The 17,670-nt window shown below is 41.8% G+C and overlaps 1 protein-coding gene across 4 annotated transcripts in view; it reads right to left on the minus strand.

The window, feature by feature from the left end:
• DIS3L2 (DIS3 like 3'-5' exoribonuclease 2) overlaps positions 1-17,670 on the minus strand; it is a 204,361-nt gene that overhangs the window by 88,732 nt on the left and 97,959 nt on the right. For all 4 annotated transcript variants that reach the window (XM_026070976.1, XM_026070977.1, XM_026070975.1 and 1 more), the window contains one exon: positions 13,110-13,189. In XM_026070976.1, the coding sequence (XP_025926761.1) occupies positions 13,110-13,189 (80 nt within the window). The remainder of the gene's footprint in view (positions 1-13,109; positions 13,190-17,670) is intronic.

The following is a 17,670-nucleotide window of genomic DNA, read 5'->3' on the forward strand; positions in this document are numbered from 1 at the left end:
AGAAAGAGAAAAGGGGGGGGGAGAAAAGAAAGAGAAAAGGGGGGGGAGAAAAGAGAAAAGGGGGGGGAGAAAAGAGAGGGGAAAAGCCAAAAATAAAAGCAGAACCATGGAAAGAGTAAGTTATGTGTCTGCTCTGAAGCCTGTCTTTGAAGACAAAGGTGGGTGGCTTTAATTCTCAGCTGAGGTTCCTTTTCCACTGCAGGAAGCCAAGCTATTGTTCAGAAAAATCAGACAGTGTGTTTAATTTTACTTATTTTAAAATAACAAGGAAAGTGCTTAAATTTTACTTGTGTGCCCTAGGGCCATTTTGCTTTCTGAAAGCACAGTGCAACTGAGCATGAATTCATTTACTTGTTTACCAAGAAACTGAAGTTTTAACGTTATCACATGATGCTCCTTTAGCCAACTGAAATGCCCATAATTATGCCTTTTCCTTTTCTTTAAGCAATTACTAGCTTTTGTCTTTCTCAAAAAGCCTCTTCATTGACATAACTTTAAGACAAGACTCCGGCGAAGGGACCAGAGGTTTGTATCGCCYGACGAGTGGGACAAGTCCCTGGTACATGGATCCGCAGCTCTTCCAACAAAGCCGTGGTTCCTTCGCTTCTTAGACTTGCAGATCTGAATGGTGGCAGAGACGGGCTCAGGCTCTCCGGAAAGGAGACTTTACAACTTTAGTAAACGTTGCAACAACTTGAAAAAGGGAGGAATTATTTGCCCAGACAAATAAGAAGTCCCTCTAAAGGGTAAAGATCCACAAGATCCCATGTACTTTCAAGGCTCTGCTGCCAGCCTGGTCTGCAGAAAATGTCCCTATCCAAGCCCCTGTRCTAAAGGTTTGCATGAGAAAGGTGCCACAGAACTGGCTCCCTTTGCTCACCAGACCCAGAGAGACTCTGAGACCATCAGGAGCAGCCTGGCCAAGGTTTCAAGACATTTGAGCTCTTCTCTGAACTCTGCTTAGTCATTTTTTTCTGGGGTTGTAGCATCTGGAGACACAGCCAACATCAGGGCTCCAACTCCTTGGACTGCATATTCCCACGCAAAAGGAGAGGGAGCAGCCACACACAGAGCACRTCAACCCAGCCACTCCAAATGTGTGAATCAGACTGGAAACAGCAAAAGGGCTGGGCCTGGGCTTTTGGTTCGCTTTTCAGAACATAATTTTTAAAATTGCTTCCTTTCTATCTTTTAGCACTTTTGCCTTTACAGGTCATGTTTACATTCTTTTCTTCAAGAACTGGGCTGTGGGAACATAAAGACAATGAAAGTCGAGCTTTTTCTCACTTAATTGCACAAATTCAGCAGCTGCAAGATGGACCCAACCCTCAAAGTTAGCAGAATGAGATTGCCCTCCATTCTTGAACTGAGAAACAGCATGCAAGYACAAGGAAAAAAATATCTTCAAAGGTTAAGTTCTCCCAAACTGAAAGTCTTGGCACTTCCTCCATTTCTGAAAGTATCTGAGACACCACCCATACAAACAGTAATGTTGCAAAGTGATGCCTTCAGAGATCTTGAGAGAACAAGGAAATACTCAGAGCATTTCACAAAAATAAACCATTACAAACCGTTTGGCTTGTTCCTTTAAGTTAAAAGGTCAATGAGGGATATAAATGAGTAAAATCCAGAATAACTCCTGCCTGCTTTGTACTTTTAGGGCACTGTTTTACTCAGGTCTCATAACTCCTCTGACCTTTGGTCATTTCATCTCTGGTATCAACTGAATGTTATGGAAATGACTAAGATTTTACAAACCAGTTTGGGATTGGCTCCAGGTAGGGTACAAAACAGAAATCACGTGTTCACTAAGTGCCTTTAGCAATGAAGGACAAGTGAAGATGAAAAGCAGAAATATGTGCTAGGAAAGGAACTGTTTCTAAGTGGAACATTTTCCAGAGTTTTCCATGAGCTATCAGTAATTCTTTAAATAGTTTCAGAATTATGAGGAGACTTTATCTATTATTAAGTTAAATGCTGGGCACAGGTCTTCCATACGAATTGCATATGGTTTTTGTCTGTAGCAGCTAATAAATTAAGCACTCAGTGTTCTAAAACCACTTGTTAATAGACTTTAAAAGCTACCTTTTGTCCTGCAAACCAAAGTCAGTACACCTCCATAACATGAGTTCTCCCAGCACTTTACACATAGCACATTACAGACCCCTGAGTTTTATACACAAAACAGCACAAGTCAAATCAGTTAAGTACAGTTTCAAATACTTTGGCTGAGGTTAGCATTTAAAGCCGCTGTGAAGAACGTATTCCCCYATGCTGCATAGCTCTGAAGTGTATGCTCTGAGAGGGCTCGTGGTCAGCATGAGGTGTTCCTGGGCTCTCAGGAGAGCAGGAGGGTCAGCCCTCTCCCAGGAACATCGGGTAGATCCTTCGGTGATGGTAGTGGTCCCTGAGCTTCCAGCTTCCATGAGCTGGAAACATCTTAGCTGGTGACCAATCATAAGATGGGCCTCCAAACYTCACAGAACGTATCAAAACATCAGGGCAGAGAAACACAACACACTAGTATCCTGTCCTGTGGGTCACCAGAAATGTGTGTTGCTTCTTCATCAGCTTGTGACAGGAAATGCTGCCATGCACAACACACCTACAGCCTATGCCAGTCCTGAAAACTACCACCAAACCTGAGGCAGTAACTCAGAGGAGAATGAACTCTTCTATGCAAATGTAACCACTGCACCATTAAGTCAGATGCTTTCACAAAGGAGGAATTCTCCAAATGAGGAGGAATGCACCAAATACTTAAAAGGACAGAATTTACACAGCATGTACAAGATAAAGTATTGAATTGCAAACTGAAGGACATAGAGAATGATATCCAATAGAATAAGTACATGACAAAGATTTGTTCACACTGCTGAGCAAGAAATAAGCAGGGAAATACAGATGAAAACAGAGCACAAGTATCTTAATAGCAAATGTCAGGCCAGGCCAGAGCCTGGAACAACTGAGGAGGGACAGTGTAATGATGGAAAGGAAGATTGTACCATTTCTTTGACATCTGGCCAGCAACAGTGGACTGAGACCAGACGCAATGATTCCTTATTTAGCAATTCCTATGTCCCACCTTCTGCCTGTGCAGGTGTTCTCCCCATTTCTACACTGGCATCTATTTAGACTGCAATGGGTCAAGGGTAAGCTCTTTTCCTCTGTGCCTGCACAAGTGCCTAGCAAACTTTGTGAGGTGCCAAAACAGCAAGTTCCACTGAGATGTGTTATGAGTGGTATTGATTTCTTCACAAGATCCAAGTGCAATGAATAAAATGAAGGGGAAGTAAGAACCTCAAATATATCTGATTTATCCACTGAATGCCAGTGCTTGCTATATGGTCATCTGAGGGAGAACATCTAGATGACTATTTGCAACTTAGGCTCAACATGAACCTTTGCTACTTTGGGTCTCTCCCAAGCGCTTGGCACATGGATCTTCAGCTCTTCACTAAGCTCTCAGATCTTCACTAAGACAAGTTATCAAGCAGGTCACTGAGGTGATGACTGTGCTTCTGTGAACTCACATTGCCAGCTCAGCAAGCACTCCTTGCTGGTAGATAGAAGTTACCCAAGGAGACTGAGATTAGCTCTCTCAAACGCTCTCTTAACAGCGAGGCTCCCAGCCAATGCGATGAAGGTTAAACAGACAATTTCAGGCATTCGCGTCATGAAYTGTTTGTATTACTACTCCAAGTCCTGTTCAAGAGGCTAACTCTATCAGGAAATCAGCAGTCTTTGAATTTAAAGAGATGGGAAGTGGCACCCAGCAGCTTTCAACATGAATTACAATCATTTTGGGTGTAGGATGTCATCCTGTTCCTGAAATGAAGGTTTGGAGTGGGGAGGAATCAGCCTCTCTCTAATGCTAGGTCAGCCTCTTTTGTCATATCTATACCGAACACAGCAAACCTAGGCTGAGAGTGAATGTTCCCAGGCATTCAAAGAGACCTTGGAAATTAGTACTAGGCCAAACACATACAAGTTACTTCCACTGAACAGCCTTGACATTTCAACTTCGAGAACAGAAGGCAGGTGCTGAGAATTTACTTTCAGCTGTCCAACTTCCTATTAATTTTTGGAAAGATTTCCAAAATATTTCTATCTGCACCTGGTTTTACACTTTCTGCATAACTACATAATAGTCAACAATTGCATACTGTAGTGATTTATGCTGTAAGAAGACATTCTCCCTATTCAGCTAGGTTCTTAAACCCCTGCATTGCAATAAATTAAAGTTAAAACAATAGCCCAGTTTATGAGGGATCCTGACATTTTAGAAAGCCGATAATAAAGCATGATGCTTCAGCAATAACATCTTTGGTGTCTGCATGCAACAGAACACATGACTAAAGTTAACTGTGTGGGAATTTATTCTTAGCCATTTGTACCCCCTTTAAAGTTCATCTTCCTCACATATCTTCTGATTCTTATCTGCTTAATTTACTGAAAAATCCTGTTTTCTCTAGCTCTATCTGATCATCACCTGTCATTTGTGCTTCTTCTCTAAAGATCCTCCTGGTCCCTGAGGTCCTTTGCAGTGAACAGAAATCCTAGATGGAGGACCAGTGCTATTAGTTCTGTTTGTACACGAATTTCTGGATCTTCGCCCCATTACCCAATTCCTTATTGGCAATTCTATACTTTCCTTTTATTTTCTTCAGTATACAATTGGGCACTATTGTTTTCAAGTCCATATCCATAAATGCTTTGTGGAATTGTCCCAGGTCCTGAATTTATGAACTGCAATGATCCAGAAGTGCTTTTGCCCAGAGCATCTCTTCTCATTGCAGGAAAATAAATGCACTTTTAAGAATAATCCTATTGGTACCTGCATGTCTATTTGCATGTACTACAGCCACAGTCTTCATTAGACTAGTCCTTTACAGACAGTTTAGTATTCACATTGTTTTAATCCCACGCCTTCTTTCCCTACTGCTTTCTTTGTGTCTTATCTTCATTTGATAGCTGTTTTCAAATGTAAAGGTTTTAGAAGGATGGGATCTTTATCAAGTATCTAAACTTGATACAAAGTTCTGTTGCAATAAATATGAATTGAGATTATCATCAAACCCTCATCATTTATGCTAAGAAAAAAAAAGCTCTCCAATCTTCTTATAAATAGCTTTAAAATATACACAAGAAATGCTTTAACAAATTATATTCTAACAACCAACACTCCAACCAAATCCAAACTTTTTTTTTTTAATCTCCTCCTAATACTCTTTACCACTTACGTTAATGACACATGTCTGGTGGTTAGGCTCGGTCTATTCTCCTTTCAACTACATTAGTTTGGGGCAATCTGCTCTATCTTCATTCAAGCTGAAGAGAACCCTATACCATTGAGTTGTCTCACTGATTTCAAGAGAAATATTTGGTAAAGGAAATATGATGCAATCCGGCTCTCTGATTCCATTCAACCATGTCCTCGGAAATTGGAAGTGATGTGTTTTCAGAGACAATGCTGTGTTACTTTAAAACAACAGGCAAGATGTACTGTACATGGTGCAATTCCTTCAGCATTACATGGGAGCACACTACCCAGCAGTGATCTGGATTTGGCACAGACCTGAGTGTATTTGCGTATTTCAAAGAATCTGCAACCACAAACTCTTGATGGAAAGAAATGTACCTGTTTCTAATCACTGCAATATGTTTTTTCACTTTCCTAGTGACACAACATAGATCCTGAACAAAAACGCACTAGACTAATCAGCAGGTAACAGGAGAGCTGAGCTAATTATGTCTGATACCAAAGGAAAAACTGACCAAATGTTACGCACAATCATGCTGTTTGTATGTTATCTTTATTTTTCCCATATTTGACTCTTGCAATATATCTTTTTAAGTAAATTGTAATTTATGGTCATTTTATATTTGACTTATGTATTGATGTGGTGTTTCGGTCATTTTCTCCCTAAACTGTGTCTGGTATGTGTTGATCTTAAACACTTACTTACAAAGAAGGAAGCATAGTAATTTCATAATGTAACTTTTGCTCCAACTCTAGTCCATTTTTCAGTGTTTATCTTAAGCAACTCAATCCAACAAGACCCAAATGCCAAACTCTTCCTATACTCTGTACTGCAGGAACCAAATGGATTAGCTGAAAGTGCCCATATCAGTGCTGCTAAAGCAGAAAAAATTTTACTCCGCAGTCCTTAAGGAGCGAGAAGGAGAAAGCTGAATAGAAGAGGGAGTATTCATGTGTTAAAAAGCAAAATGTAAGTGCACAGAACTTTGCAAAATGAAAACAACTTTTGTAAGAATGAGGACAAGAAGGAGCAGAAGGGYAGGGGGTCACCTGAGATGGCAGAGAACGCTGTAAGGCTTTCGGGGCTCTACAAGTGTACTCCAGGCATAAGTCCTTGGAGCTCACTCACTAGGGGCTGTCTACTAAGGTGTCCACGAGAACTCAGAAAAGCAGCCCCATTGTCAGTAGGCCTGTAGCAGACAAGGGATAATTTGACCATTTGACAAAATGTTGGTTGGTTTTTACCAAGTATGAAAGATGCTCCTTGAGCAGAGACATAAATCCTCATTCTCTTCAGATCTGTTTCTGAAAACTGCAGCCCACTGTATATTTGCTCGTGTCTGCTAAGCGGGAAAGGCGGCTCCCTTCTGGATTTGGGTCATTATGAGACTCTCTCCTCTCTGTTTAGAAACCATTTTCATGACGCTTAGAGAAACACAATGAGATTTTTATCCTGTTTGCATTGGGTATATTTTATTTAAATTCACCAACAGGGTAAAGGAATTTGAAGGGAAGGGGAAAAACTGGGGGTTGCACATTGTAAAAATCCCATTTGATCAGGTCATTCAATGAATGTATATATATAGGACCCTGCTCCAAAATACAGACAGCTGATGTCACTGAGGGAAAAACCTAAGGCAAACAGCAAGTGCAATACATTTTATTCTACACTATCACAATTCGTCCTAGAGATTTAAGTTACTTAATTTATGGAATAGCATAGGGATACAGGAGTGGCAGAACAACAGAGGGAGCCATGCTAGTCATCAGTCAACAGACAAAAAGATGTACAGAAATGCTGCCTGTATGGTCCACAGTACTGCTTTGAAATCAGCATCAAGACATCTGGACACAGGTAAGACAAGCCCTCAGAAACACACCCTGGTGATTTTGATAACTCCTTTCCTGTCACACCCTGAGATTTCACTAGATGAGATTGTCTGCCTTCAAATTTCTCAAATTCGATCTCTGTGCCTACTAGCAAGTAGCTTTCAAGCACAACGCAACTGTATCAATTGTGTACATTACTGGATATGTACCAAACAATACTTGCAAATAGTTCCCAGAGATTTGGCAAATGTATGAAATTTGCCCGGTTCCACTTGGGCATGCAGGTCACACGGCATGCTCATATACGATGAAATGAAAATAAATCTTTAAACCTTTGCATTCTGGAGGAAAACATTCAGGCTTGAAAGTCTGAGGTTTGTTTTCTGCAAATATTCTGCAATATTTGTAGAAACTGAGAAACGCTCTGTTAGATGCTTCTAGCTGCAGTAACTTGCTAGAATATGTGCAGAAAGCATCGCAAAAGAGTATTGACTCAAATGAACTTGTTTAAAATCTCAAACTACCCTGAAACAACTCTACAAATGCTGTAGAAACGAGCTGCAGTCCAGATCCATCTTTTACTCCAAGATTATGCTGAGTCATCTAAATGGAGAACAGTTTGCTCATATTTCTAAAGTTGTTACATAAATAACCCTATTTTTATTCTTTATTGGGCCGATCTTTTATTAAAATACACACACAAATGTGAACAGCAAACTTACCTCCCTACTGCTATCATTAAACAGTAACAAGGAGCACGACACTTAATCAAAAGCAGACTGCAATATAAAATGCTCTTAAAACCAGACTGGCCCACTTAAGACATATATCCCTGAAACGTTTCCAACTGCTGCAGTATCTTACTGCGAGCTCCATTAAAAATACAACTATTCCCACAATCATCCCATGCTTCCTTTCCTAGTGACACTCTGCTACTGGGCAGCTCCCTCAGGAAAGGTTTGTGGRCTACTTGTGCAAAAAATTCCCTTCCATCTTTTCCTGAGTATGCAGCTTAAGTAAACCCTCCATCCAGTGGCTGAAACTGAAAAAGGTTACACTGCCAAGTTTTAAAACTAAGCAAAGGTGTGAAAATAGTCCCCTATCTCTCTCTGCATGTTGCATAAGACCCTTCGAAGGGGAAGAAGCTGCCAGTCTTGAATAAGTTAGCAACAAATGCTCGAGGACAAAGACAATTTTTCTTCAAAATCTTATGAAACGCACTCATTCAGCTGTCTGCTAGCAGGAGTTTTGGCAATGAGTGGTTTCTTTTTTCTTGTAGTTCTTATAGGTGCTACAAACTTTCAGAGATGGACGTTTTCTGAATTGGGTACTGCTTTCGCTGTTGATTTTTGGAGATCTCCTGACATATGAGGATGCCAGACATGTGGTTTGCTCATGCTTTTTTTAAGTGTTTTACATATGGGCAAAAAAGATGGAAAAAATAATAATTTCTTGTTACCGGGTTTACGTTTGGAATAAAATCTGTGTTAACTCTTAGCACAACTTTGCCCTCACGAGAGATGCCGTCTTGCCAGCCCTGGTTGAGCTCTTAACCTCTAAAACAATTCTTTGTCAAAATAATTGCAGCTACTACAGCAACTTTTAAAGCCAGAAATCCTCAGGGTACCTCTAAAATATATCAAGTGGCTCTAGTAAGCACAAGATTGAGGAGCCCATAAGGAGCTCTCCTTAACAGAGGAGAGTTGAGAACAAAAGTTGCTTTGAAAGTAAGTGAACACAAAAAAGTGAACCCAAAGGAGTCTCAGCATTGGTTTTGAATCTTTCCAGATTCATAAATATCTGAAAATTTTGGAGTCAAAGTGCAGATATTTAAAAAAAAAAATCACACATGCTGATGGCTTTATACATTTGCTTTTCTGAGCCACACTTGGTGGACCTATAGTAGTAGTCCACGTAGTCTTGCACTAGTCCACAGACAGAAAATCATCGAGTAAGACTATAACCTTCTTGTGGGCCAAAAAGTAACAGATCCACAGTGAGTGATGCATGCAAGAAAGCATTCTAGGAACTTGTGTTCCAAGATGGATTTGGATGTCTCCTGCCAACTGCAATGGACGGGTCTGAGGGCTGAAATCCCCAGTGTTGGGATTCAGAGAGAATTTCCATCTAGGCACAGACCAGTGCCTTCCAGGAATGGGCAGATGGTGATGAACTAACTCAAAATGCCAATTTCCCCACAAGAATGCAAAATAAGGACTGTGGGGAAGAGCACACATATCAGGTAACATATGTGCACACACATTTCTGTCACTTTTCTTCTGCTAGAAACATATTATTTGATGCTCATACCCTGGGGCTGAGGATCTAGTACCTTGTAGATGAAGCTCTGGTATATTACATCTTGGGCAACAAGCTCTGCAGCTATGTCTCTGAGGTGACACCTTAGAAAGGGGAAAAAAGAATATAACTAATACTGCCAACTGCATGTGAAACAAATACCCTTTATAGGAGGCCCACAAAACAATGTGTAGATCAGGAAAAGGTTCATGAATTGCTGGATGAAGTCTGTGCCTCTGAAATAGCAGCACATTGGGACGAGAATAGAGAAGAGTCCTTCATCGGTACAGCTCTTATGTTGCTCTTATTACTCATCTTCCTATAAAAAAAATCCTGCAAGCACTTCCTTGCAGGACATCAGTAGCTCTAATTATGGAGATGCACATGATTACAGTTACCAGACTGGACATCTTTGCTTCAGATTTATTTCACAGTTTAAATAAATGTTTAAACAAATGTTGCAGCATAGATACAACACTGAGATTTCCTTCCTCTGCCCCTTTGGGAACCCCCGCTGAGCAGGCCAGACGGCAGTCACGTCTGCTCAAAGGATGCAGAGGGGTTTCCTGCAGTATCTCTCCTGCCTTTTATGCTAGTCACTTCCACTCGACTCCTCTGCTCCCTCCCTAACTGTTCTTAACCACAAAGACCATCAAGACCTGTTTTCCTTCCTTCTGAGCCACAAGGTCTTATCAGAATAACCAACAATAAAGAGATTTCAAAATAAAAGAACATGGATTTCCATGGTTGTTCTTTCTACCATCATTTAAGACCTGGTCCCTGGGACATTCACCAGCAAAGAAAACTGGCTTTTCAAGGGACCGATTTTCGTTGGTTTAAGGCAGAGGCAGTGCTGGGACAGAGCATGGGCACTGCTCTCATAGCATATCTCACGCTGGAAGGAGAAGTAGAGGGCATGATACTCACGACGGGCAAAGATTAGATCTCTCAAAGAAGGCTCTGGCTCAGAGCGTCTTGTGTGAGAAGTCCCAGGTGGAACAACAAGCCTCTTGGAGAACGCGCAGCTCCAGGAAAGGGGCAGAGCTTCGACACACCGAGGGCTCCTCCAAGCAGACTAACACTTAATGATTCATAGAAAATGATATGTGGGGGCAAACAAAGGCCTTAGGGCTGGGACAGTCACCTACGGGTGCAATCACTTGTCTGCTTTTACACTTCTTGGATTTTCTTATTTCAGGCTCATCTGGAAGAAAGGGCAATGTGCATAACGGTCCTGAGAAGAACTTCAAACTTTCAAGAGCACTAAATGCAAACTAGATTTCCCATTCTATAAACTTTGGATACAAGTCACATAAATCTTTACTTTTGCTCTCAGGAAGACAATTACACAGTTCCCTGCTCTTCCTGGGTCTCTTCATGTCCCTTCTAAAACACTTACATTGGCAATATGTATTTTGGAGACCTGAAAGAGGAAAAAGGTTCCTGTACTTTCTAGTTCTTGTTTTATTTGAGAAATTGAGCCCTGCAAACCTTCTCAGTGCAAAACGCTCCCTGTAGTCAGGCTCAGTTATGCCTGCACTGGTCCATTTTACCTTTTTTTCCCAACCGACTGCTATTCCTGGCAAGCAGAAGTACATCTTTGCAGAAGCATCCTCTGTCCTCCCGGTATAAGTGGATCAGAGAAGTGCTGCCTCTGCCTTTGAAATAACAGGGTATCCTGGGAGAGTACCTACTCCTGTGCTATATACAAATACATACAATTCCTGAAAGCATGGCTTTGACACGATCTTTCTACATACTCCTTGGCCTTCACAGATGCTTAGGGAAGGGCAGGGAAAATCCTCATCTGGAGGTTACAGGAAGCCAGCACAGGCCTGATACAGTTCCCTGAGAGAAGGATGAGTCAGAAATAAATGCGTCAAGAAGACCTGAGTGTTTTCTTTCTCCTCCATTCACAGGCTGCTCCCTCTACCTTGTGCCTGTACAGAGAAGAGCAAAAACTAACAAAGCAGGGAAGGCTGGCAGAGCACAGCAGCAACATGAATGAAGTCCACTCAGAAGGGATATATATTTTTTAATTTCTTCCATTTGTTTTTTCTCAGTTTGGTTGCATGGGAGGGATTTGTTTCAAAGAGGTTCAGTCAGGGCATGTGCATGTGGGAGACTGCTGCAGCCAGCTACCTTTGCATCAGAAGTGGATTTTTGATTGTCATGCTACAAGTCAAGTAACAGCCCAGTAATGTCTAGAATCCTCCTGACTGAATATTACAAGTAAAGAGAATCTTTTTTGTGAAATTACCTTTCTTTCCTTTTAGATCTCAGCAAGAGGCCTAATAGAGCATTTTCTGCAGCTGGGGTCTGAGCGATAAGGCAGACTTTAGAGTGCAGCCACATCCCTAGTTGACAGATAGACCAACAAGTCCCAAATATGACCAATATCCCTGCACTGGCTTTGTAGGCTGTCTCCAGGAAGAAAGAATTCCTGTTCAAACAGATACCTTTCCTTGAATGCATTGTCCAAATGGCTTATGGATAAGAGAAAAATGCAGATGTATGTACCACAAACCCATTTAGTGTAGCTTCTAAAACCCAAGCATATGCGATCAGCAGAGGCTCGGCAGCCAGAGTTTCAATGCCTTAGTTCTGACTGTGGGCGCACAACACCGCTGAAAATTTACAGATAATTCAGAAAACAAAGTGGAAAGAGGGAGAATAGAGTTAAGGTTAGGAACTCTCAAGAAGACTGTTTAAATTTTCTGTGGAATAGAACCACAATTTTCCCTTAATCTTGCCTCAGAACTGCTACCATACCATATAATTAGAAATAATTTTATTGGCCTCAAATTTTCTTTCATCTCTGATTTTGTATCAATTTTACAGCCCTATAATACTATACTGTAGCTGTGTCTAAACAACACAACAATTCATTAGCAATGTTGCACAGAATTAAATCAACCAAAAAACCCAGGGAATCATGCCTTTGATACCATCATATTGTGATGATTAACAAGAACAGGGAAAGCTAAGCGCACAAAAAAAGTCACTATCTTCTTTATTAGTAGGGGATGTGCTAATCAAGTCATCCAATATTTCTAAACGAAGTCTGTTACTGGATCTCATCAAATTAAATGAGCAGAACTTGGATGGCAAAGCAAGCTTACAAGAGAGAAGTTCCTTAAGTCAGAATCATCAAGATTTGGCTTCTGAAGCTTTCCTTTCTGTTCTGTTGGCTTATGGCATAATAAAAGTGCAAATAAGGCAGAACAGAAAACTTAAAAGGCAGTGAGAAGAGTAACACAACTTATAAGGCTCATCTGACAACTCCCAGAGTCCCATAAACAAACATCAAGAAGCAATTCAGCCAGTGACCTTCAAAAAACTGGGTTCCTTTATCCAGAGATTGCGTCATCAGGGTCAAAGTTTGGCTAGACTTCAGTGTGCAAAAGTGGAATATTACCTGTTCAGCTGTAACTCCCATAACGACAGGAGACAGCTGAGATCTGCTCAAACCAAATTACAGCTCTGATCATGCAAAACATTTTGGTTCTGTATTTCCTGACACCAAGACATCTTCAGACTGCAGCTTGAAGATATCTGCTCTAAGGTTTCTCAAAACAGGCAATTAAAACAACAGGAGAAAAACCAGTTTATTACTCTACTCATATTTGGTAAAGAATACTTCATGACAAATTATATACACGAATGTCAACTGCTGAATATAAACACTGAGAAGTGTTTTGTAAAATATATCTCTTACCATCAGGGAGTTGTTTACAGGACAAAGCATCATCAAGATCTTTGGCAGTTGATGGGTCGATGGTGAAAATACATTCTTTCCTATCCAAGAAAGAAAAAAACCCAAAAGAAATAAAATTTATCTTCCAGTCATGAAGACAACATCAAAACAGAAAGATCATCAGAGACACCCAGACAACAACAATGATGTTTTCAGAAGACTCAGGCTGTTGAAACATTTTCCAATCTAATCTGAAAGTCTAAATCTAATCTAAAAAAAGGCTTTGGCCAAGTGAAGTGTTCTTGTTTTTTTTCTTTTCTTTTGTTTGGTAGAACTGTTTACCTTTAACAGCTTTCATCTCATTCCTGATTTTCCTCCACAAAAACTAAACAAGTTAGCTGATCAGGTTCACTCTAAAGAAACAAGCAGGAAAAAGTCTTGATGTCTTACAGCTAGAGTAAAAAAAGATTGTTCCTAATTGCAAAACTAAATTGAAAACAAATAACCCACAACCCTGTGCATAACAGCAGATATCATAGCAGCTGTAACTCCATGAGCACAGCTAGCATGGAGCAGAGGCAGTGAAACATTTACAAAGCAAGCTGAAAATAAAAGTGAGAGTTTTGGTCTCAGTAAAGACACTCCAAGTGTGCAATGTTTTACAACATCTGTGTTGCACGTTACACACCAAAGGGAAAACCAGGTTCAATAGGAAACATTAAGAAAGTTATACAGAGAAAGAGCTCCAAATCAACTGGATTTAGCGAATCAAGTTCTTGGTGCTTAGGAAAAGCTGAACACCTTTCATAAGGTAATATAATAGGCAGTACCTTGAATATACAGTCCCTGCCCTGGAACACATATATACATATGCAACCATGTACATTCCATAGCAGAGCAGCAGGGACACCAGGAGCAAAGGAAGATGGGCCACAGCTACAGACTAAGGTCACAGAGATGAGACAAAGCATAGCATATGACTTCAGGAATCGTGTTTAAAAGAGCACAGCTTGGCACCAGTGAGACCCAAAGCCTGAAGCACCCACCACGCGAAACTCCCTGAACTCCTGCTTTAGGGCCTTCCTTCACTCTGGGCTGCCCTAGAGCAACTTCATGCCCAGCCACCTGGACTGCAGCAGGGTTCACCCAAGCAGCGCTTGGATTATGGGGTTGGAGCTAACAAAGATGGGGCTAGTTGCTGGTTTATTTTGATTTTACCTTGATCTTGAGAATAGTTCAGCCCCTCCCCAGTTAAAAAAAAAAATCCTCAAGCACAGCAGTATAAACTGACAGTGCCAAGGAACAGACGTTGCACTGCTTCCTTTCCTCTTTTCTTTTTGCCACACAAAGACCCAGCAACTGGCTTCTGCAGATATATAATGAGAAACTATATTATTTTCCTTACAGCATAACCGCCAATGTACTCCTGGAGTAGGAGAGGTGGGAGGGAAGAAGTCACAGTGAGCTTTTAAAGGAGCAAGTGTCACATGGAATTAGCACGTCTTAGTCATTTTGCATGGGTGTTTGCACAGTGAGAGCAAGGGCTCAATCTTTGCAGGCCTATCGCTTCAGTACTTAAATGCTCTGGGTGGTATTGGCTGGTGGCAGACAGCTGGCAGCCTACATTTAGGTAATTCCACCAGGCACACTAACTAGCAGTTTTCAAAGACATAAAAATCAGTAAAGCACTTCACTCCCTTTTGAGACTTTGAAAATCTTTTAGAATATGCGAGCTTTCAGACAGGATAGCAAAGCTGCCTTAATCCCCAGCATGCATGCTGGTTTCTGCCCTTCACTTGCATCCAAACAAATCAGAGACGGTGATACTGAAAGATATAAAATATTTTCAATTTTACCAACACTTTGATCTGTTGCTGTCTAGCTATCCAGCACTGGAAATGAACCAACTTAAAGGCTTGCAAAAAAGCCCTATTTATAAGCACATGTGCATAGATACATAGACAGATATAGCACTAGTGCAGTATGCCAGCATGCAGGTATTGATGCACCAGGTTCCACCAACTCATACAGTATAAAGGCAACAGTAACCTGGCACTGTAACTACCCCACGGACATATCTAGTAAATCTTCCTTTGAGTTACTTAATTTGAAAGAACAGCACTGAACGGAAACTGATGGCTTGCTTTACACTGACAAGTATCCATGAAAAAAGCTTAGGAGCTTCTTCAAAGAAAATGTGGGTTCCTGTGTCAATGGAATAGATAGCTTATCCCAGATGTTTGGGGCCTGCAACCACAAACATCTGCCACCCATTGTGAATCGTAGCTCCAGGCAGGCAGTTTAAGAATTAGCAATTGGTTTCAACAAAGTGCATATTTGCAGTCTGCCCTGGAAAGAAGTGAGCATAAATAGGTGAGTGCCAAATTCTGAACGCATTTATACAATTGTAGCAACTAATGGGCTGCTCTGCTGAGATGGATTTGGCGAGTCAAATCTACTGCAGAGGTCAGTGGTGGGCCCCAGTTCAGAGAGCCCAAACCTGCTGGGACAGTGGTGCGGACACCCCACCTGCCCCGTGGAGCGGCTCGTGCACAGCTTGCTGCAGCTGAGGACACACTGGCCTGGCTCAGAGCAGCCTCTCGGCATGCAGGCTGCAGGCACAGACAGCTCTCAGGCTGAGATATTTAACTTCACAGATGCAAAGATATCCAGACAAATATAAATATGATTTAGCATTTCTCACAAGCCTCTATATGCAGTACAGCTGGGATGTGTTTTACCACCAGGCTCAAATTGGCTTCTCCTTTAAAACTACTCAAGGGACTTGAACTTGTAGCTTGTCACTGGCAGTTTATTCTGGGCACAGACTGCAAGGTGAGGTAAGAAAGTCACTGAACAAGTAACCCAGGGAATGATGTTCCCTGGCAGAAGGACCCTGCAGACATGTTGCGGAGCTGGTGGCCAGGCAGTCAAGGGAACAAGAGAGACTGATTCTCAAGCAGAGCTCAAAATTCATAGCAGTGAGATAATTCTGGTGCAAAGGAATACACCTAACAAGAGTTTTCTGAGCAAATTCTGATCAACAGTAATTGCATTAAGTGTAAGAAATTACATTTCTGGTTTTCAGTTTTTATTCCTGGAGAAGTTTCAGACAGCTATAGGAACCAGGGCTGGTGTGTAAGAAAGTGAGTGTGGCACCCAGCACAGGTGCTCCCCCGGGGAACGGTCTCAGGGGAAGGCATATTTTCAGCTATCTCCTTTTGCTTTTCCTCCAGTCCTACCAGTATCACCTGTTATCTCCAGACTGCCTCAGAGATCCGCTTCTCATGCCAGAGCAAATCACTGCAACGCAATGAAAAGCAAAGGGAGGAAAGGCTGGGTGTGGGCAGTGCAGCCTGCCCACTGCCCTGCAAACTGTCCCCCTCCCTTGGCACTCACTCCAACCACTCCTATACGAATCCACAGAGAGGACCCTGGAGGCAGTTGACAAAAAGCATGTGGATGAAGAAATAACGTTGCTCCCTGCTATGTGGCAAATCCTCTTGTTAATGTTCAAATTCCTCCACTGACCACATTGTCTGTCTGAACAACATCCCTAAGGCTGTGGCACAAAGGATCGCAGAGATATCAGACCACATTTCTGAGTATAACCAAGCCAACCTGCAGCAGGTTGTAGGACTAAATCTCAAGGCAACAGTACTTTTCATGCACCTGCTAACGAAGACATTGCTTAAGCACAAGCAAATATCGTGGCTGCATTCATGCACATTTGCATTGACCACAGATAAATACAAATTGGCAGCCGTCTCTAGCTTCTGGAAGGCTGCCAAGGTGACCCTGTGGGTTATGAAGCTTGATCATCCCTCTCTCTCCCCTCTTTAAAAGCCCCAAAGGAGCCATCTCTCATTGTCATTACACCTAATAAAAATCTGTTTTATTCATTTAAAATCATCAAAACATACTTTGTAAAAGTAATGAGATGTTCCAAGTTCACTTGTTCCAACACACACACAACTTGGAAGTTAAAGGAAACTGGCTTAGGAGATAAAGACACACATGGAGTGTAAGAGATTTTCCGGTCTTCACATTGAAAAGGACTAGAGATAAACATGTGCCTTTAAGAAACCCCCGGCCTCCTCGCACTGACCATAGGAGCTTCTTCATCCAAAACTTGTTTAATGCAAGTTTGCAGAGGGAAACTTGCTCTGGCATGGAGCTCCTGTTGATGGAAGAATAAAATCTTTCCTCCCTTCTCCTGCGGCCACAGGGCTTTGGGCACCAGAGCTAGGCAATGTCCATGAGCTAGGGGAATGGCTTGCGTTGAGCATGGTGGACCTGCAAGAAAAGGACAGGAAAGCACATGCCACGCACACTGCACAGACCCTGCCATCCCCAGACAGTATCCGGGAGCACAGACACAGCCAGCTCTAGCCCTGACACAGATTGATGACCACCAACGCATCCCTGCCAGTCCGGGCGTGTTGCTAAAGACAAAGCTCACATGCTGACTCTGCTGCCATCTTTCAAATCAGCCACCCGGGAAAAAAACTCACAGAACAGAAAGCTCAGTTTATTAGACAGTAATGACAGCATGCACATATACAGGCTGGTATATCAATCC

This window comes from Apteryx rowi, unplaced genomic scaffold (assembly GCF_003343035.1).
Source record: "Apteryx rowi isolate R43461 unplaced genomic scaffold, aptRow1 scaffold_32, whole genome shotgun sequence".
Taxonomy (NCBI): Eukaryota; Metazoa; Chordata; class Aves; order Apterygiformes; family Apterygidae; genus Apteryx; species Apteryx rowi.